The sequence below is a fragment of the Passer domesticus genome, chromosome 4 (assembly GCF_036417665.1).
Source record: "Passer domesticus isolate bPasDom1 chromosome 4, bPasDom1.hap1, whole genome shotgun sequence".
Taxonomy (NCBI): Eukaryota; Metazoa; Chordata; class Aves; order Passeriformes; family Passeridae; genus Passer; species Passer domesticus.
Genome location: NC_087477.1, coordinates 40,802,808 through 40,825,338, shown reverse-complemented (window position 1 = coordinate 40,825,338; position 22,531 = coordinate 40,802,808). Strand labels below are relative to the sequence as shown.

General features: G+C 40.4%; 1 protein-coding gene across 1 annotated transcript in view; it reads left to right on the top strand.

The window, feature by feature from the left end:
• The first annotated feature begins 126 nt into the window (after window positions 1-126).
• The window catches only part of GATB (glutamyl-tRNA amidotransferase subunit B), a 41,925-nt gene continuing 19,520 nt past the window's right edge, over window positions 127-22,531 (top strand). The window contains exons 1-5 of the mRNA XM_064417373.1: window positions 127-396; window positions 2,267-2,417; window positions 15,988-16,101; window positions 19,153-19,351; window positions 20,344-20,466. Coding sequence (XP_064273443.1) covers window positions 254-396; window positions 2,267-2,417; window positions 15,988-16,101; window positions 19,153-19,351; window positions 20,344-20,466 — 730 coding nt within the window. The 5' untranslated portion in view covers window positions 127-253. The remainder of the gene's footprint in view (window positions 397-2,266; window positions 2,418-15,987; window positions 16,102-19,152; window positions 19,352-20,343; window positions 20,467-22,531) is intronic.

Here is a 22,531-nt window from a genome sequence, read left to right as displayed (position 1 = left end):
CCACATACAACGCACTCTGAGGACCTGAGCCACCTAACACGTTTTGAACAGCAGCCAAGCAGCGATCCCACCGCTGGCTCCAGCATTCCCGGGACAAGCAGAGGACCTGCGGAGCCAAGCCCGCCGGCGGGGCGGGCCAGCGGCCTGACGGGAGTTGTAGTCAGTCCTCCGGCCCAGCCCGCGCTCCGCGCAGCCACCTCGGACTGCATTTCCCAGGGGGCGCTGCGGGCGCCTGGCCGCCGCTGGCGGGGCGATGGCGGCCGTGGTGGCGCGGGGGTGCGGCGGGCTCTGGCGCCGGGCGCGGCAGCCGGGGCTCGGGCCCGGCCCGTTCCCCCGCGGGCGGAGTGCTGTGGCCTGTAACGCGAGAGGCGGGGCGGTGCCGGCGGGGAAGAGCGGGTACGCTGCCGGGACCGCGCGGGGAGAGCGGCCGGTGGAGCTGGTTGTGCCTGGAGCTCGGCTCCGGGTTTGGGCAGGGAGCGGCGGTGGCAGCGGCGGGCCCGGTGTCCATTCCGGTGTCCATTCCGGTGTCCCTTCCGGTGTCCGTTCCGGTGTGCGAGTGCGTGAGGCATTGGGGCAGGCGGCGCTGGTCCGTGCTGGTGCTGGCTGCCGGCCGTGCCCTCGGTGGGAGCCGCGGCTCGGGCAGCGCTCCCTGTGCGGGGAGCTGCGGCCGGGCTGCTCCGGCTCACAGGAGCGCGTCCTCCAGGTTATTCTGGCCCAAAAGGGGCTTTCTCTCCCCGTGGAGTAGAGACTGTCTCCCTTGTGAGATACGGGCGGTGTGCCTGAAGCAGAGCGTTTTGTTTCTGCTGCAGCTGAAAGTCACGGCCTGGACGAGTTCTCTGTTCTCTGGTGTCCCACGGTGTCTGCACAGCTGATCGCTAAAGGAAAGTTGTGCAGACAGCGGCAGAAGTGTGCTGCTGATTCTTTAGAGACACAGATCAACACAACCCGTGAACAAACACGGCAGGAAGCCCCAGGTGCAGCATCAGTGTTGTTGAAGGACTGACTGGTGCACCTACCTTTACCTCCGAGTGTAAGCCAACACACTGATTAGGCAAAACCTGGTGTAATTTTTAGTGCCGCGATATGACAGAAAGGCATTTCTGAAGAATACAGCAAACAATGAAATTTGTCTCCCAGATGTAAAAGAGAGCCCTCATTATTTCTTAAACCTTGAGGCATTTGTATTGTCACTTAAGAATAATACTATTTCAGTTGAAGAAAATGTATAACTTCTTTAAATACCTGAACCTTAATCTTTCATGATAATATTCTTCTTCCTAAAGCATCAGTATAAGTGGCATCTGCATCAGTAGATTGGTGTTTGTAGGGATGTTCTCAGCTGTTGGAGGGCAGATGGAGAACTAAAATCTTGGCAGTGTAGAATGTTCACCTTTGGAAGGAACACTGTACTTGATATATTTGTTTGATGTTTTTCCATAGCGTGCTTATCTCCTATAGCTGTCTGGGTACTCATACTGCTGAAGTGTTCTGCCACAGAAATGCGATTTCATCAGTGAAATATTATTTGTGCCACTTCATTTGTACAAGGCCAGATAATTACTTACAGAAACTGTCAAGCAATTCATACTGTAAAGGTGACCTTTTTCTCTTGTCCATATAAAGATTATGGATGTGAGAATTGCAATTACTTTTTCGATGATATGGAGAAGCTTTATTCTCAGAATACATTCAGAGAACAGTAGCTCTCTAGTTGAAATGATGATTTCTCTATTACCAGATTACTAATGTTTATGCTAATATTCTACTAACGCTGCTCTGGAGAGCCACCTTTCCCAGCATGCAAGGGTCTATCTGACAGAGAATACATAATTTATTATGCCACCTGTCTGTTGGAGATTTATCAAACTACCTGAGAAGTAATTCATATTTATGATGATTTGGGGATTTTCACAAGGCACCAAATTAGGGTTCATCCAGCATGCAAGTGTGCCTCATTAATTTCTCTGAGATTTCTCGCGTAAGGAAAAGTTAAAAATTTTAAGCTATTACATTTTTTATGACATTCTTTTTTGCATATAATGAACACTGCCATATAGTCCCTGCAGCCTCTGTTCTCCAGTATCACAGCACAGCTTTTCCTATTACAGTGTAGATGTACTTGCAACATTGTTTACAATATTTTTACAATTACAATTTAATTTTTTTTCATAAATTAAACATTCCTAATTCTTTATTTCTAGGCTTCCATGGTTTTTAACATCATCTGTATTTAAATTGTTTCTCCCTTCCCCTCTTTCCTTTTCAGCCTTGCTCCGTGGGTACCAGTTGTGGGGCTGGAAATTCATGCACAGATCAGCTCGAACTCAAAACTCTTCTCTGGTTCCCAAGTCCAGTTTGCAGCACCTCCCAACTCTTTGGTATCTTTCTTTGATGCCTCTTTGCCAGGAACTTTACCAGTAAGTTAAGCTGCAGTTTCATTTATGTCAGGATTTATGTCAGACAACTTTGTGTATGCTTCTAATCTTTTATTTTTCCCAGGATTTGACTAAAGTCATATATATGACTACTTTTGCTTACTTTTCTAATTTCTGTTTGTTTCATAACATGAGATGCCTAGAACTGTTTCTTTTCACTTTCCTCACTCCCTAGTTATTGCATCAGATACTTTATATCCCCTGCAAAGGAGAAAAATCGGGAGTGTCTCTTCAACACAGGGAATGGGTTGTGGTATTTCTTTGAGGCCAGAGTGGGTGTGTTTGCTTAGTATGCCACACAGGAAATTCCTTAAATATGAGAGATGCCTAAAGCCCAGTGAGAGAAGAACATCTTAGATTTCTGAGTGGCCATTTGATGTTATTTTGCCATATGTTTGTTTATGTAGCTGTCATTTGCCATTTGGAATGTCTCACTGAGGAGTTACTTTGTTTCCTGAGTAGAAAGTCTCCAATTTAGGAAAGTGTCAACCATTCCTATTTCCAGAGCAAAGCAATTATTAAAAAAAAAGTAATCTGTGTGAGACATTGGGGATTAATGGGTCAGAATAACTAGCTAGCACTTAGCAATAAGGTTTATTAGTGAAAACTTAATAAGTGTTTGAATTCACAGCTTAATTATAACTGTGATGGCTATGACAGTACTGCTGTGGAATTCTCTGAGTTTCTAACAAGTTTCATTTAAAAATAAAAGTTAAAAAATTATAACATAAGCTCTTACAATACAGTGAAAATAAATATTTAATAGACTTAGCATCTCCACATGCAACAACTCTGCAGAGACTATGATGGGGTCTAATTATTTAAAGCAGAAACATTTCACTGACTATATTCATTAAAGTGCGGATTTGAATTCCAGTTACAGAAATGTATTTTTAGATCTAGTTGAAGCTTTTCATCATCATGAAACAGCCTCAGATAATCTAAAATTGAGAACTAATTTGTGGCTGGATGTTTAAGGTCTTGATATATGTCATGATCCTTAAAAGGAGAAATTATGTTGTTATTATTATTTTATTTTTATTTCTGTATTTGCAAAGGTATTGAAAACTAAGGAAGTGAAGTTTAGATGCTGATAAAATTGGGACTTTGGCTGCAGTGGCAATTCAGAGCTGAGTTTCAGATCTAACTATATGGAAATTCTGAAAACTTCCTGGAGTTAATGGGAATCTTATGCAATAATTTGGTTTTAGAAGAGTCTAGCTAGACTTAAAGACAGAAAATTAGTTCCTTTCATTTGGGGGCATGCCTAGGTTAGTCAGAAAATCCAAAAGAGTTCAAGATTCTGGTTTTGAACCTTCTATTTAACCTTCTGTTAATGCACAGAAATTCTCTTAGATTGTCTAGTGCTTATCTTCAGTCAAGTAGAAAAGCTGTTCTTGAGTGAACAAAAATGAATATTTATGAGGAGGTTAATTTTTCTCTGCATTACTGTTTATCAAGGGTGCAATGTATGTGTGTGTCTTTTTATTAATGGGGCTTGGTATGACCTTTGTAAGAAGACCCCAGTACATGTGGGCTTTGGTAGAGAAAATAACTGCACCTGAGAAGAAAAAATCCAGAATGGATAGCTTAATTTTAAAGTAGTGATGCCATGTTAGGTTCTGCTAGCTGCTTTTATCTATACAAAGAGAATAAGGATTTTTCTTACTGTAGTGCTGGTGGAAATAGAGTTGAAGGTGGATGTTACAAAATACATGTTCCTGCATGTTAGAATGTGATGCAAAATCCAGTCAGTAGTCAGAGCTCTATTTTCCCGTTGTACCTGCTGCTGCTGAGAGACCAGCATTTGTTCTGGAATCAGATGGGCTTGTTTTCTCTGTGTAAATTTGTACATGGCAATACTATCTGAAGCAGAATTGAATTTTGGTAGATTTTGAAAGATGGAAGATAATTTTTGAAAATTATTTGAGTATTTGTAGAATAAAACCAAACCAACAAAAGCCATTTTAATAAATGTTAGGTTATTGACTAATAAGAATACTTAGAAGATAGATATTTGGCCTTTCATTTGGACTCCATTTTGTTGAAAAATGAAAAAAATAGCAGTAAAGTTTTTATACAGTAGTTGTGCTGAGTCTAGAATAGAATGACTGTTTTAACCTGAGAACTGTAGGGACAGTTTTCAGTGTCACAGGGATTGAAATTTGCTGTGTGACAACAAGATGGCTGTGATAGAGAGCTGTCCTAGTATTTGCTCCATCACAGTGGGACCAGAAATGATGGTGCTGAAGGCAGCTTTTCAGGTTGCTGTGCATTTCTGGGTCACAGTAAGTGTTGGCATGAGCTTTTGCTGTGCTCTACACAGGAAAGGTGAAACTAGAAGAATGTGTTTAGCCCTCCTCCTGCTTTCCTTTTTATATTTGCTTCCTGTAAGGTTAATACAGCTTATTTTATCCTTCTGCTGCAACTAGGGAGGATCATCACAGTGGAAGTGGCATGGCCATTTCACTGTGTTGTTCTCATAAAGTGCCTCTGAGAGACAGCTACAGGCAAGAGGAGCTATGCAGGTGCCCTCCTGTTTGGCATGAGACAGAAAAAAATGATCATAGAATCATGTTTGTGTTTGAGCGCCAGGGTCCTTACAGCTCATCTTGTTCCAGCCCCCCTGCCATGGGCAGGGACTCCTTCCACGAGACCAGGCTGCTCAGAGATCTGTCCAGCCTGGCCTTGAAAAGTTCCAGGGATGGGGCAGCCTGTGCCTCAACACCCTCACAGTAAGGAATTTCTTTGTAACATCTAATCTAAACCTGCCCTGTGTCAATTTAAAACCATGTCCTGTCATTACAAGCCCTTATAAAATGTCATTCTGGCTCTCTTGTAGGCCCTCTTTAGGTACTTGAAAGTGCTGTAAGGTCTCTCTGGAGTTTTTTTCTCAATGCTGAACAACCCCAGCTCTCTCAGCCTGTCTTCATAGGAGGGGTGTGCCAGCCCTCTGGTCATCTTCATGGCCCTCCTCAGACCCTCTCCAGTAGCTGCCTGTCCCTCTCATGCTGGGGGTCCCAGAGCAGGATGCAGCACTCCAGGTGGGGACTCACAAGAGTGGAATAGAGGGGCAGAATCCTCTCCCTTGCCCTACTGCCCACACTGCTTTGCAGGTAGCCCAGAACATGGTTTGCTTTCTGGACTACAAGTGTCCTTTGCTGGCTCATGCTGAGCATTTCCTCAACCTGCACCCCCAAGTCCTTGTCCTTGGGGCTGCTGTCAGTCTGTTCCCTGCCCAGCCTGTATTGATGCTTGGGATTGCCCCGATCCAGGTGCAGGAATTTGCACTTGACGTTGTTGAACTTCATGAGGTTTGCACAGGCCCACTTCTCAAGCCTGCCCAGATCTCTCTGGATGGCATTTCTGCCCTGCAGCATGTTGGCCACACCACACAGCTTGTTGTCATCTGTGAGCTTGCTGAGAATGCACCTGATCCCCCTGTCCCTGACAAAGACATTGAACAGCTCTGGTCCCAGCTGAGACCACCTAACACCACTTGTCACTGGTCTCCACTGGGACATTGAACAGATGACCACAGCTCTTTTAGTGCCACCACCCAGTCAATTCCTTGTCCACGGACAGTTTGGGACTACATTTGACTACATGCATTTCATTGAATGTAAGGAAATTTGCAAAAGCTTGGGGTTTTTATCTTGTGAATGGACTTGGCAATGATTTTGGCTTGGTATCTTGAGAAGACCTATTCTATACATGGTAGCAGATAATGCATTACACCTGCAGACTGGACTGAAATTCTTCTGAGGAACCATAAAGGTCATTGCCCTCCCAATCTGATTTAGCCTCTGCAAATTCTGAGAGGCTAGAAAGGTTGTTAAAGCTAAAACTGGGCTCACAGAAAAAGAGTCCATGATTATCTATTTTCATGATGGAGGTGGCTGACTAAAAGTTAATTATAGCTCAGCCAGTGAAATAAGATAGTAGATCTAGCAGCTAAAGGCTGAAACCTTTTTGTCAGTGCTTAGTCTTTGTTGCACATTTTACATTTGTCTCTGGCATGACTGAAGTGAAACCATGATCCTAGTGTAGGCAATCCTTTGTAGGTAAGTATATAAAGAAATAATCTAGGATTAACATATCCAAAGTTTAAATTAATAAGGTTTGAGTTAATATTAGCCCTACAGTCCTAAACATTTTGAATTTTTTTATATCTTCTCATGCATTTGAATTTCATTCTCCTCTTAGCGTGAAAAGCATCTGTTTTATCTTCTTTTGTTTTTTACAACAGACTTTTCAGAAACACTTGGGGCAACCAGATCACTCCTTTTCATGGAAGAGAGCAGTGCTAGAGCAGCTCTCAGCCCTTGTTCCTTGAGGCATTGCAGCTCTGGCACCTTCAGCTCCAAGCTCGGGCTCATCCGAAGCCAGCAGTTTTCAGTGCAGCACTGCAGAGTCGCTGGGAGCACCTGGATCCGGCTGTTGCCTTGCAGTGCTGGGAGCTGAGGGAGCTGCCCAGGCATGTGACAGGGCTAATACCCTGTTTGGGATTATAGAGGGTGTTTCCATCTGTTCTTGGCAGTGGCAGGTACCCAGTGTTTTTCCAGATGTTTTGGGTGATGGATTACCAGACTTAAATGACATCTACAATTCATCAGAATATACAGGATTTATCTGATGCCTTTGCTTTCAAAGGCTCTGAGAGGTTTGTGTGAGATTTTGGTGGATCTGTCTGTCAGCTATTCATATTGGAACAGAAACAGCATTTGAGACCAGAGTTTATACTTTACAGCTTGAAACTAGGGGGTTTTTTGTATCCTGTGCCTGTTAAATCTGATGATTGCAACAGCTGCTTTACCAACTTGTGATTTCAGTTTTGTTTTGACATTCCTGCTGGCATGCATGTGAATTTACTCCCTTCTTCTACTACATTGTTTTGAAAAAAAAAACCTGCTTCTTAGCTTGACTTTTGATAACTACAGTTTTAATTGCATGCACTTTTCATGGGGAATTGAACAAGCTTCTGATCTTTGTATGGATGTTTTTTTAGCTTCCATTACATACATCTTCTTTTCTTTTAAACTATATGATGGCTAGGTTGTATCTATGAGCTCTCCTCTAAAAATAAATTAGTGGCAATGCCTAATGAAAAAAGTGAGTTCATGCTTGTTTTAAGCCATTTACCTATGTCTATGTTCATTTAAACTTCTCATTACTTATTTCACTAAAACTGTAGTAATTGTACTTAGGAGAAAAAAGAGGACTTTTCATTTTATTAGAATTTCATGGTACCTTCCTGTTGCAGTCCTTTCTTTCCTGATAATATTTGGGTTTACAACATGCAATTGTATGGCCAGTGCTTGGGAGTCTTTTCTTGCTCACACAGTTCCAGCTTGCTGGGCTTGCAGTCCAGAAAGCTGCTATAAAGAAAATCCCAAATAATTTTTAAAAGGACTAGAGGAGTGAATTAGGCTTTTAAACCATTGCCCTCTGAGGATGCTTTTCTGGTTCATAGACCCTTAAATGTCCCAGTTCATGAAATAAAGCCTGCATACCAATTTTCAACTTACTAATCAGTTCAAAGCTGTTGCACTGGTCAGAAGAAGCCTCTGAAAGACGATTAGATGCTGGCTTCAGGTGACTCAGGACTGGGTTATGGTGCAGGTTGTTTCTCATTCTGTTTCTTTGTGTCCCATAGGATCATTCACAGCTCCAGGGTTACCAAACTCCTTCACTGGGGTCTGAGTAATGTTATATTTCCTCCGTTACTGCAGTTGCTTAGCTCAGCTTTATATCATACTTGGGCCATTTTTTTCTGGAGACTCCCTGCTCTTATGTATTGAAGTATTTTGTGACATTTGTTGCTCCTCTCTCAAGCTTTGAAGATGTCTGTCACTTTTTGTTATGTCTCATATATTTGTGAGTATTTCTGACCCTCATTCTGGGTGTTTTAATCTTTTTGTCAAGGCTAACAGTTCAGGTTGGGCTATCTTCTTAGCACCTCAGCAAGTGTTGAACTCTGTTCTTGTTGGCTTTACTGATCATCCTTAACAGGTGGCTGATGCAAACTTGCCTGTTAGAATGGCACTGATACAACATCTTGTTATCACCTATTTCAGTAGATCCTTCAGTGCATCAGTGATTATGCCTGTGTATTTTCTCTTACCTCCTTTCCTGTAGTTTCTTTTTAAGTGTTTTACCTTTTGTTTTACACAGGTTGTTTTTCTACTTCTTAGTGGGGCAGCAGGAGTTGGCAGTATCTTGTTTCCTGTCTTTCACACAGTCCTGTTACTGCAGTTATTCTGCCATCTTGGACGCTTTGGGACGGCACAACCACTGCATGATGTAACAGTGCCCCCCCTTTCTGAATTCATTTGGAAATTGCTGCTGAAACACACATAAGCTTTTTTGCAGTAGCTTTTCTCAGTGCATGGGAATTTCTTTAAGTTGGACCTGAGAGGGGATTTATTGTTGCAAATTTCTATTACCTCTGGTATCAGTCACTATAGGTGTTCTGGCATCCTTAATTTTTTGATCTGATTCGGTTTTCTCACAGTATGTAGACAGTCTGGTTCCAGGTGACTCCATCTGAGGAAAGCCAAGGTGGTATGTCTTGTGTATGTGGATGTTAGCAGTGCTCCCTTAAGCAAAAGTTTCATGGTTCTACCAATTTCATAGCATTTTAGCTTTGCAAACGGACCTCTTGCTACTTCATTCTTCTCTTAGCAATTGTTTCCTTGAAGAGTTTTTCATTAAAAGGTGTTTTGGGAAGCATTGTCTGACAGTAATGACAGATAATTGTAGACTGGGTCTTTGTTATCTTATGGTTAGCTGTCTGGTGAGTAATGTTGCATAACTGTCAGGTTTTTGTGTTTTGTTTGAAACTCATCTTGGCACAATTAGGCTGTAATCAGTTCCTGGGGTAAAATTAATTTCTTTGTGTTCTCTCTGATTATCAGTCACCTTGCCACCTTAAATATGACTATATTTGATTTTGAGAGGATTATGAAACTTCTGCAAGTGATTTTTCCCAGTTACATATGCAAATTTTGCCACAAGGACTATTGTTTTCTATACAGAAATGCTCAATTTGCAATTTTGCTGCCAAGTTCAGCCAAATTTTCCTCCAAAACATTTTAGGCTTGTAGAGGGTTATTATGAACATATTAGTGAGCATATGAAGAAGAAATTATCGATTTAGTCTCCCCACTGATCTCAGCTTATTTTGGGCAGCTGCTCTTCAGATACTTGTGACACTTTGTATTCATTTTGGGATGTTTGATGAAATGAGAAGATGGGGGAGTCACGGGAGAGAGAGTTTTGGGGTCACTGCTTAGGTAAAACAAGCTAGGGATATTATTTAAAGGAAATTAGTCTCTGTTGGTTCTACAGAACAAGTTTGCAGAACAAGTTTGTTAAAAGCAAATAATTTCTGTTTGCTCTCTTACAATTTCTCTCCAATTATTTCTTAACAACTCTTTGCAAGACTTATTGCATTATGTCGCCTGTTGTTTTCCCAAATTAGTATAATCTTTTATCTATGTGTAAAAGACCACTTCTGATTTACTCCTAATTTGTATATTATGCTCTCTTAAGAGATCTGGGTCAGCCTGCAGGGAAAGATGGCTGAGAACAAATAAGCATGTTTTGGGAGATAGCTGTTGGGGAAAAAAGGAATGAGGGAGTCAGAGCAAAGGGCTGAGAGTTTAGTGTGTGTTTAGTGTGGGCTCTCAGACACACAAAAATTGCAAGAAGAAGCAGAGGGCAGATAGCCAAGACTTTGAAATAATAGAAAATGACAGTAAATAGGGATCAAAGGTCAGAATTTGTTATAACTCAGAAAACCACAGAGTTGGCTCCTACCAAGCCTGTGAGCAAAGGACCATCTGCAAGGAAAAACAGGATAGGAGTTGTTTAGACTATTTTGTCCTGAATGCTCTGAGTGTCTTCATTTAAGAAATTAAACAATCTTTGTTATGTTGAAGAAGGCAGATAATATTCACATTCAAAAGCCTTTTTTTTTCTGTAACTCAGTGTAGGAAGAAAGGTCTGAGATGGTTCTCCTTAAACATCTTGTTGCCTTTGGATTTGATCGTAGTCTGTAACTTAAGTTTTAGCCATTGCTCAGTCCCCTACCTCCAGGAGCAGAGAGAAGTTACCACTGGATCTTCCTGCATTAAATGTGTCCTGGATCAGATAGCATTAGCAGTGATTTAAATTCCAGCTGGCATTAGAGAGGGAGCATCCTTATGACAGGTCAAAAAATGCCATGTGGCAGATGCAGAAGACTAATGTCAACAAGGAGAGCATGGATGTTAGAGAGGTCCTGGACTTCTTTATGGGAACACCACATAAACACAGCATTTGGTTATGAATTTCATGAACCACTGTATCACCATTGCATTGTCCTGTCTTCTCTGTGGGTTCTCCTGCTTGGAACTGGTCCTGCAGGATAGAATTTTATTTGTTTTTAGATGCTGCTGATGGGATCAAAGATATGATCTGGATTGGCTTCTTCCCAGAAAACAAATTTATTCTGTTGAGACCATTGAGCACTTTGCCCACACAGTAGTCTGAATGGATTTTTTCCTTCTGTATTTCTTCTAGCAACCCCTGTTGGGCTGAGAAACCTTAAATTCTGTCATTATAGAAATATCTTTGTATCTGGTGTAATGTTCCATTTTTCTTGCTCTCGGGAGTCAGCATTTCTCCCTGCTGCTGCTGCTGCTGCATCTTTCTGGCCATCACTGACACTGAAAGATGCTTCCTCCATCCTAAGCCTTGTGATAAAAGGTTTCAGCCTAGCTCTTCAGCTTTGAGAAAGTGTGCCCTCTTATTCTGTTGAGTACACCTGAAGTAGTGTGTATGGAAGCTGGGTACTTCTTGATGGCAGCAATGCCTAGTTTTTAGATATGACTGGAATAATTTGTGCTGCATCACCACACGCCAACTTTGCCACTAGACAAGGTTAGCAATATGTTTTGTATAGCAATGTATGGGTTTGGTACCAGATTGTGGAAAGGTAAATTTACAAAGTGAATTAAGTATGTTTAATGCCCCTCATAGCCTTTGCTGTTGCAGCTTCTGAGTTGCCATTTTGTTCTCTTTAAGCTGGGATCTCTTTTGATAATGCTAAGATCTCAATTTAAAATGTCTGGTGCTGCTTCTCCTTCTGAATTGTCCCTTTCCTTAGAGATAAGATCATAATGCTCATACTGGGTTAGCAAACATGCTAAGGAGATGCTGGAGTAAGTGCAGAGGACACCAAACTGAAGTTTTTAAAATTTTCCCTGAAATTTGAGACCTTGGATTTTGGAATGTGGGTTCTTTGAACACCTAACAAAATGACAGGCTTAAGTTGTCTTGTTTTTTAAATTTTTGCTGTGTCCTTTTGGGGATGAAGTCTGTTTGTAACCCACTGAAATAAATTTGGGAAATGGTCAGCTCTTGATTTATTGTATCTAAATTCTGTACATGCATAGCTCCAGTTGGTCCCTTCTCTGTGTGTGGGAGGATGCAAGGCAGAATGCTGCAGAGCAGTAAGTACTCATCTACAGTGTCAGACTGAACAGCCTCAATTACACTGTGACTAAGTACATATAAGGGTATTCTATTTTGAAGTTTAACTTATGATTGCACTTCAAAGAACCATATATTGCAGCAATTTGATACTTTTAACGCAGCTAGAATAGTAAGACTGGGTATATCCATTAGTAGAAGCAAATAAAAATCAGAGTGAGATGAAATAGGAGTACTTGAAAATGTGATTAGCTATATCTGTTGAGGTTTCTAAAGATTGGTGTCTGGTCTACAGAGAGCTGGCTGAGTACATTGTACTACTTCCTTCTTTCAGATATTATTTTGAATGAAAATGAGCTAAAATTAAATATTTCTTAGATAAACAGTCCTGTAGTTAATCTGATTAATGCTGATTTTTTTCATGATTGTAAGTAGGACTGAAAGTCTTAAGATAGCCAGTGAATATTAAATCTACTTTATTAAAATGTGTGACCTAGAATCAAAAACGTCACTAATTTCTGGAGAATTATTTTGATTTTGCCGTTTTTAGTACAAGGAATATTTTCTTCTGTAAGATAAGCTTCCTGGTTGCAAATGTTATTGCAGAGATTACTGGGTTTTTGTAAGAGGTAGCAAAAATAAACTTTTTCCAGGAGAGTTATTTAGATATTTCTTCTTTTTCCCCCAATTTTCCTACATAATGCTCATTAGCAAAACAAGAAGCTGCATACCTAACCTCTTTAAAATCTAAACATGGTTATTTACTAAATTTAGAAACATGTATCTTTATGTAAAAGGGTGCCAACTTTCTTTAATATATTAATATAAGGACTAAACCTGTTGTTAAAGAAAAAGCTGTCAGAAAATTGCTTTTGGTGGGAATTTGTGCTGTCAAAGGTATTGTGTATAGTTTTGAATAGATATTGAATATTTGAAACTAAGGTCTTGACTAAACTGAACTTGCAAATAAAGATACATTCTTAAAAGTAGTCTTTCCATTTGTGGTCTAGATGTAAAGAATAGACAAGTAGCAGAAAAAAGAGAGATCTTGGTTGGACTTCTTTCATTCCTATAGTGCTCAGTTACCATGGTACTGTAGCAGGAGACCGTAGCTACGAGGGAAATGGTGCTGGTGTTGTGTTGCCATTGTTAAGGTTTTTCACGAGTTTCCAATATAAACAATTTACATTTCCTTTTGTAATAGCTCTGTAGGATTTTTGACAAATACTAGGAGGAATGCTTCCCATTTAGAAGAGTATATTGAAGAAGTCTTTACAGACTATTGTGTTTTGTCCATAGCTACTGCAGGAACTACACAGCTTGCTTTCAAGGCCAGCAGTTTACTAACATAGCAGACAGGCAGCTTGTCAGTTCAAGCCAGTAATTTAAATCTTTGGTGCTAGTCAAAGCTGTCAACTTAATAACAGCTTACTGCATAAACAAGCTGGAGGGCTTACTCTAGGTCATTAGTATGGGAAGTTTCTCATACTGAATTGATGTATATCAGTGCAGATTATTTGAAAAGCAAGGCTTGTTTGAAGGAAAGGTAGTAGTGCTTTGTGCTTACAGCCTTGGTCATGGCAGTGGGTAGTAAGTGTCATTTGAGACGTGAAGCAGTATTAGATAAGTTTTGATTTTTGAAGAAGAAGAGGGTCATCTGGTTGGGTTTGTATTGTGCTTTCTTAAAGGCACACAGGGCAGAAGGAGCAGGTTGGCACGGTAGCCAGTGTGCCATAGCAGGAAAGATCTGCTTTGCAAGGCCTTCTCCCACCACTGAGATGGGCGAAGGAATAGCATGGGAAGTTGAATGAGTAATGGAGCATATACAAAGATTTGCCTACTATGATCCAGTACACTGGGGACACAAATACATCAGAGCCATCTAAATTCTTGGTAATACTACATAAAAAATAATCAGTACTTCATGTTTTTATGCCACTTTTTCCCCAGAGTCGCCAAAATGCTTCATCAGCAGTAGAGCAAAAGATCTCTCTGGTTTTAAGTAGTGTATATATGAGGATTATTTTTTTCACCTCTAAACAGTGCCCCTTAGGGCACTGAGTAAGATACACACTCTCCTGTTTGAAGTAAAAATTGAAGAGCAATGAAGTGCTATGAAGCTTTCAGTGACTGTGACTCGGGAGTTGGGTTTTGTTCGCTGATTGCAGTCAGTCACAACCCCTGCACCGTCAGGAATTGTAGCAAGATACTGGCTCGCTGCTTTGAAGCTGTGGTGTTTTGAGTCTAGCAGTCCTTATGGAGACTTAATGGGCTTCTGGTGGCCAGTTTTATTAAAGAACTGACTGGCAAGGTCCTCACTAATGTGTAAAGCTGAACAGGATTGTGCCATAAAGGTTTAGTAAGAGAAAATTTGCCTGTGTATTTAGAAATATGAAGATATTTTAAACATGGAACAGTTTGACTACCACTGTCACAGAATTCCTTAAACAGTAAAAAAAAGTGTCTGTACTGTCTGGAAGCATTTAATTATTGAAAACAGGAGCATCTACTATATAATGAACTGCAGTTACGCTGCTGAAATAAATTCATATTTTGTAGTTATCAATTTTCTTTAGATTAGAGTCAGGACTAATTGCATGCATTTTGCTGTGGATTGATAGTTCAAAGGGAGATTGTTCTTCCTTTTTTCTTGTCTAAAATTCGCTTTATGTATCTCTTAAATTTTTTAATAAGTAAAATATGCCTGAACAGATGATGTGTTCTAGTTAGCCATATATAGCTACACTAAAGATCTGAAAGTTCCCTTGTTAAATGTCTTAAATATTTAATTTCTTTTTTGTATAAGCAATTTTAAAGTTTTTGTTACAGGAAGAGTTGCCCATATCCCATCTTACTATTTTGATTTTTAAAAAGTAAATGAATAAAATAAAGAGATTCATTTTCTGGCTGAAGATGTGGGATGATGGGAAATGTACAGCTGCTTAATATGTTTTCAGAAATGAGGTTGGAGAATATAAAAAGTAAATACTGTCAGAAACATGGAAGAAAACATTATTTAAGCCTTTTATGTTCTGGTCAATGCAGATGAAGTCATGTACTTTCTTTTACATAATGTGCTCCTTTAATGGTCCTGCTGGAAATAGACTTCTTGGCAGCTGTACAGTGCAGAACAAGATGGATAAAGTTCTGTTCCTGTTTCAAAATGCTGTAAGTGTGAGCATGTCAGAATTGTAGTAAGACAAATTCAGTCTTTTTTCTTTTTCAGTTTCATCCATTTGATGTTAGTTAAACGAACTGTTAAATTACTGAGAGCACATCTGAAAAAAACCATCATTTGTCAGTAGTTTTTGGAGTGAAATCTTCTGTATCCTGATCCTGCTGAGGAGATGGAAGTGTGTATTGCCGAGCGTAATGACTCCATGGTGAAAAACTGCATTTAACTCCTTTATTTCTTTGTGAGGACCTTGCTGGATCTTTAGATCACATGGCATTCTTCAAAAACCTTTTATCACATGGGTGTCTTAGGAGCTGGAAACATGTATTTTTGTAGTCATGGGATCAATTGCTGTCTTTTGGGTTCTGTTTTGGCAAAGATGTAAGTGTGCATCATTTCATTGTGGTTAAGCAAAGCATTAAAATCGATGCTATGTGTAGATACTCATAAATTCACTGTGGTTCTGTGGTTACAGGTGTTCTGAAGTGTTCTACTGTAACAGCACTGCAGTCCCTAATGCAAATCCCCTGTGTTTCAAATTCCCAGTATGAGCTGACAGCTGGTTACAAGTCAGTTATCATGTGCTGTGATTTGTCTCCTGTACCCTCAAAAGATTCAAAAGCACTGAATGTTTGCAAAAGTAGCAAGCCAGAACAGTGCACACCTCCATATGTGGTATGACAAAGTGACTGAATAGCTTGTATTTTCATCGTAAAGCCTTGCAGATTTATAGCTGCCGCAGCTTTAATGATGAATAAGAGCTACCCACACAAAGAAAGAGATCTAATGGTGACTGAAGGCAAGTGAAATTGAATATATGCTCCTTATACGGCAGTGTGTGGGAGACACATTTGTAACATACTGAGTATCTGAGCAAAACCATGTGTCATGTTTCCTTAGGTTCTCAACAGGAGATGTGTAGAAGCAGCAGTGATGACAGGCCTGGCTCTCAACTGCAGCATAAACAAGAAGTCCTTGTTTGACAGAAAACACTACTTCTATGCAGATCTGCCTGTAAGTATGCAGTCAGCATGGCTGGGCCCTCCTGGGCTCTGGGAAGGACAAGTCTGCAGTACGGATGGCAGTAGGGCCGGAGAGCAGAGATGCTGCTTCTGTTTTCAGCCAGTGCTCTGCCCACCCCAGCAGGATGCTGCACTGTGCCCTGATGGAATAGGCAGCTGTACCCTTGTGCTCACTGATTGAATATGATTGCTCTGATTGCTGACTCCTTGCTTAGCTGCACAATTCCAGTAGCCTAATGTAATTGGATTGGGAGCTGGAGCTGCTTTGTCCCTTAAGTTTTCCATTCCTGGTGTTTTGTACTAATTGTCTGTTAGGGCAAAAGCAATCTGATAAAAGTCCTTCATTTAAAGTGAATGTATAACTAACACAGGCTCCAGTGGAATAAACACAGTAGGATCTTTTTTGTGTGTGCTTAGGGACCTAAAAATATTTAATTTCCCTTCAAAACTTTCCTAGTCATGGTTCCAATAAATGAAAAAGCCTAAACAACTGAGGAATTGAGTCTTTGCAGTGTGGTTTGTTGGTAGATTTCATATGTGTAGAAGGTGCCACTGGAAATCATATGTATTTTGCTGCATTTGATATGGATGTAGAAATACTGAAATAATTTAAGAACCTGACTTCTGTCCATACAACAGGATGCAGCAGTGTTTGAGCCTTTTTTTTCCCTCTAATGACATTAAACCTTTCTAATGTTTAACTTACTTTTGCGTGAGCTTATTGGTACTGAATGTTCAGTTTAACACTAATCTATCAAAGGGAGGAAGCTAATTTTAGTTTCCTTGGTTTTGGAGTGAAGATCTGATGACATGAAAATAAAAATATGTGGGTTTATTTTATTTGGACAAGATCAGGCATGTTAGCTTATGCTGTCTTTAGGTGAGGAGTCTCAGACATCCAGAGAAGCAGAGTGGGAGACCTCTCAGATCCCAGACAAATCTGTAGAGGTGCTGTATTATTAACCAAATTACTTACTTTCCCACTCTTGTTCAGGTATTGAAAATATTGTGAAGTTTCACAATACATTTTCAAATACAATTGCTTGCCGCCTTAGAAAGAGAATGGTATTATAGTTGTCCAGTGGAGACCTGGATCTCAGAAAGGATTTCTGTTTTATTTTTTTTCTACATTGTGAACTTGTGGCTCTTCTGTGAAGTTGCTATAATTTTGATTTGGTTTCTGGGAATAACTTTGCAAATATTTGTAAGCCATTAAGAGGCCCTTTTATTGGGAGCTGTGCAGTGACCTGCTGGGAATGTGAAAAGCAAACTTAGCAGTTTGAATCGCCAGTACTTTTTTTAAAATGTGGAACTATCTTAAAGCCCACTTCAAGACCTGAAGGGAAAAAAGGTGAAGTAGCAGGAAATAAATATGACTTTAGAAATTCCTTTACACATCATGTAGGAACATCAAAAACATCACAAACAAATTGTTTGCAATTTACTTTCAGTGCTTACTCTGTTAAACTGAAATCACTCTCATATTCTTGTGATGTCTGCTGCTGTCAGTCTACTGATAGCTGCTATATGGGTGAATGTTGTCGTGGGAAAGAATGCACATCCACGTGTCCAAGAGAACAGTTGAGGTGGAAGAAACTCTGCAGACATGAATTATAGGATCCTCTGGTTACAGAAGCACGGAGATTTGGTCAGGGAGATGCTGACATGTTTTATTAGTTGGGAACATGTAATTCTGGCTTTTAACTGACTGACTTCTGCAGTTTAAGCACGGACAATAAACTGCCCGACCTACATTTCATAGTGAGCAGTCTAGTCAGGAACCCTGTAATAAGATGCAGAGTTTAGGCTAATGAGCTGAATAGAACAGATAAATCCAGCTCTTAGGGTCATTTGACAATGGGATTATTGTTACTCCTGAAAACAGGGCTTTGGATGGGAAATGGGATTCATATTATTTATTGTCACTCAATATTTCAGGCTGTAAAAAAAATATTTTAATGAGAACTTCTAGGAGATGAGAAGAGCCTGTGATTAGCATAAGCTGTAGAGAGTCAGTTATTTTCTTTTTCTTACAGTGATTATGTCTGGTAGGTCATGCACTTCACTGCATATATAAATTGGGGTGTTGACAGGGCCAGCCCTGTTCTCCATTCCAGTGCCCTGGAATTCACCATCTCTATATTTTGGAGTAAGCTTGTCATCCCTGCAAAATACACAAATACTCCTCCCAAATAATTTGTTTCAGGCAGACTTTTTTTAAAATTTTCACCACTAGTGCCATAGGCAGGTGAGGAAGGAGGAAGCAAATGGGACCCCACCTCAGCTGTCTTTGATTCACTTCTATTTTCACATCATTGCAGTTATTCCAATACCTTGTCACTGGCAGCCACTGTTTTGGCCAGCAGTTCCCCTTTGAGTGCAGTCCCAGGCATGAGGTGGCATTTATCAGCTGTGTGCCTTACCTGGGGTTGCAGCATCTTATCTTTTAAATTGCTACATTAATGAAATAGAGGTTTCTCATTTTCTTGATTTCCCTGCCTCCACCCCTTCCCTCTCCTCCCCTCTAACGAGTACAATTTGGAACAGACAGAGGGGGATATGCAGCCTGTTGGGAGGAGGAGGGATAGCCCCAGCTTGGGGATGGAAGTACTGGCTTCAAACAACATGTAACATGATCGTGGGACCACAGGCATGGAAGAACCTCCTCCAGTCCATTTCCTGCCCCAGGACACTGTCAGAGAAGTTTGTCATCCTTGGCAAGAGATTGTGCAGTTGATTATTGATTGTTTCAGCATTACTATGGTGTTGTATATTTGTCTGTATTGAGAAGTCCTCATATTTTTTCCAGACTTCCAGCGTCTTACCATTATGTTGAATTCTAGGCTCATCTTCTAGCTTGCTTCCTTTCCATTTAAGCAAAGTTACTTTTGAATTTACATGTGCATTTATTCTCTCCTCTTATATAGGTCACTCTGAAAGATGTTGCATTTTCACTTTTGTTCTTAGTCAATTATATTTGCACTTGGTCTGCTTTCTGAAAAGTGAATGTTTCAGTTGCATATAAAACTAATTTTGTTGACAGGCTGGCTATCAAATCACTCAGCAAAGAGTTCCTATTGCAGTGAATGGAAGTCTGTCATACAGTCTCTGCGTAGACAACAAAATGAGCCAGATGGTGACCAAAACTGTGAGGATTAAACAAATTCAGTTGGAGCAAGACAGTGGAAAAAGTCTCCATGATGATATAAGGAGCCAAACCCTTGTGGACTTGAATAGGGCTGGTAGGCCTGGATTATATTCCTATTTCTCTCCTCCTTTTGGGTTAAGATGAGACTTTAAAGGTAAATAGATGTTTTTATTTTTTGCCTGCATATAGCAGGCAGAAAATAAAAAAAAGCTTTATGGCTCTCTCCTTGAAAAAATAATTCATGAAAATGACTGTTACACTGGAAACAGATGAATACTTGATTTTTTTAATGGCCAGTAAACCTTTTCCATTTGCTGTTGGTTGATGGCAATTGGCAGTAGCAAGTTAGAAATCTCTTGGCTCCAGTTTGCTCAAAACTGTGTCAGTCACATAGAGCCACTCAGCTTTTTAAGCTCTGCACTGTATGTGCTGTTAAAAAAAAGTAAAATATTGCAGATCTAGTGAATCAAGTTTGTGTATAGGAAGAGCAGCTGTTGGAATCTGTTGGTGCATGAGTCAGTAATTTCTCTTAATTAAAAGCTTTGAAGAAATGTAGATTTTCTCTTTTAACTTAGAAATTGGAAAAGGAGTGATCCAAGGAGTGCACAACATGGGCAGCAACCTGGCTGGCCTGGCCTAACTGGGATGAAGTACTCTGGTGTCCATCAAAGCTGAGGGCTGTGGCTGCTCAGGTTCCTTGAAAGCTAGGTCCTGAAGCTAAAAACTCGACTACATCTGTTCACAGTTCTGCCTGCTCCAAAATTAGTTTAAGATAAATTGCATCTAGAACCCAATTGGCTTTAAATGAGAGTCCTTCTAGAAAGGGCCCTTCTGATCCGCATGTCATCAAAGGGTGGGGGGTTGTCTGCATTTGTCAGTTACTTTTAAAAAATTGCAGGAAAAGTTTTTATAGCAATCTGCAGCTAGGCCCATTGTGGTGACAGTTGCTAAATAATATATGGGGGTTTATGTGGTTTTTATATTTTTTTAAAGAAGTCCAAGTTCTTTCATGTGTTAGCCAGTTGCACTCTGATATACCAAGATCAAAAGCTATTGTTGAAAATCTCCTGTCTCTTTTCCTGGTAGGAGTTGGTCTCATGGAGGTTGTCATGGAGCCTGATATGTGCTGTGGGGAAGAAGCAGCTGCAGCAGTCAGAGAGCTTCAGCTCATTCTGCAAACACTGGGGAGCAGCCAGGCAGTCATGGCAGGTACCAAGGGGAGAAAGGCATGTTCCCTTTTCACTAGGAATTCTCTGCATTTGCCAGAGTTTTGCAGCTTCCAGTTATTTTTCTCTATGGTTGCTTATAATGCATAGCCCTTTCTAGCTGTAATTTTACAATCCTCAGAGTCTGTCCTAATGTCTGCCATGCTTATAGGCCTGCCTTTGTCTGCAGAGCTTTGCCGTACTAGATGATGTGTTTCCTCACACAGTAATTTTACAGGATAAGGCTAGGCAGGAAGACATGTCCCCAGGGTTCTTGTGGCGCTTCTCCCCATCTCTCTCTATCTTGCCTGGCACAGCACTGCAGCACAGAAGATCTGTAGCAAGGATTAATTGTAGGATATGGAAGGGACAAGGGGACAAAGTAGTGGGAGCATTGATCATCTTCTAAGTGTCAGGTCTCAGCTAGTCATACAATTGATGTAGGCAGTAAACTTGTGCTGGTGTCATGGATGAGATGGAGTAAACAACAGCATGTACAGAAATGGGTGCTGGGGTTAATTTTACCCAAGATTACCTATCTTTCTGAGACCACTTCCCCTTGCAGGAAACGTTGCTTCTGGCGCCAGCTCCTTCTGTAATTTTAAGGCCCCAATTTTTACAATAGGTGATGTGCAGAAGCATAGCCTGCATTCAGCCTCCTCACTGGTGATTTTATCTCATTAACTGTAAAATTCAGATCATGCCATTTTTCCTCAGTCTTAATGTTACCAAAATTTACAACCGGCACATGGTTACAGGTAGCATATAGCAGACATCTGCTTAAGTATTTAAAAGTGGTTTCAGGCATTCATCCCCTCCACACATATACCCAATTAGCAGCTGCTTATTAGTGTTCACAGTGTAAGCTATATTTTTGCCTGTGACAGGTGGCCTCACTGTCTGGCAACAAATTCAGTCCATTACACCAGTGCATATCTCCTGGAAAACTGAGTCAGAGTGGTCTATGCATCACACAATAAATGGGATCCAATAAATGTTGGCTACTGATGCAACTTTAATTTAATGTAGTGGGAAATAATAATAGCTAGACATTATCTATTTCTCTGAATCCTTTCTCACACAAATATCCCACATCTCAAATAAGGCACAGTTGTCAGTATTAAGCAGCCAGTTTGGATGCTTCTCCAAGGGCCTTTGTGGGCATACATATATACAATCATTTTTCACTACTGAATTTGGGCCTAAGATTGCCATTGAAATTGCATTGTAGTATCTTTTATCGCAGGGAGATTTCTGACTTTATATGAGAATCCCAGTATTGGAAATATTTTTCTTGCAGGAAAGGTAGCTATAAAAGTATGTGGATTTTTTTCTTTCTTTCTAAGTGAAGGTTTTAGGTGCTTTTGCATGTACAGTGAAAACATGTGCCCAGTTTTATCAGATGTTATTTCATTAACAACAAACAGATGAAAAGATGCTCTCATTTTAAAGTAAAGGAAAGTAAGCTGGGCTTAAAGAAAAAAAGCCCTTTTTTGGGGTTTTTTTGCTTTGGTCTTTTTCTTTTTTCTGTGAGGAACTTTTGCAGCTTGGGTCTTTTGCTTATGCCTGATTAAATTCATAGGTCACACTGACACCTACATCCAAGTAGAAACAGGTCACGTCTCAAATGAAGCAAGTGCAGGACAAGACTTTCCTCGTTTGGAACAAGTACAAGTTTCACCCCAAAGAGGGAGCACATGCAAAACACTTCCCTTGAAAGAGATGTTGGGTCATTCCAGCATCTTTGTCTCATTTGCATGTCTGGCAAGGCTCTGTGAAGACAGAGGAAATTAGTGTGCTGTCATCCAGCCTGCTTTTACAAATTGTACCAAGGTCTCGTTGGTCAGTTTAAATCTATTGACCAGAATGGGTTCTGAAGCCATAGCATCCTCACTGTTTTAACTCTGAGCCATTTTGCACTCTCATTTATGATTCTGTAATATTATAATGTATCCAATCAGTAGGCATTTGTTTCTTTTTATCCATATTTAAAATAAAAAAATGAATTTAAAAAAAAAAACACATGGAAAGGCTACAGATGCTCAATGTGTAATATGGGAAAAATAATG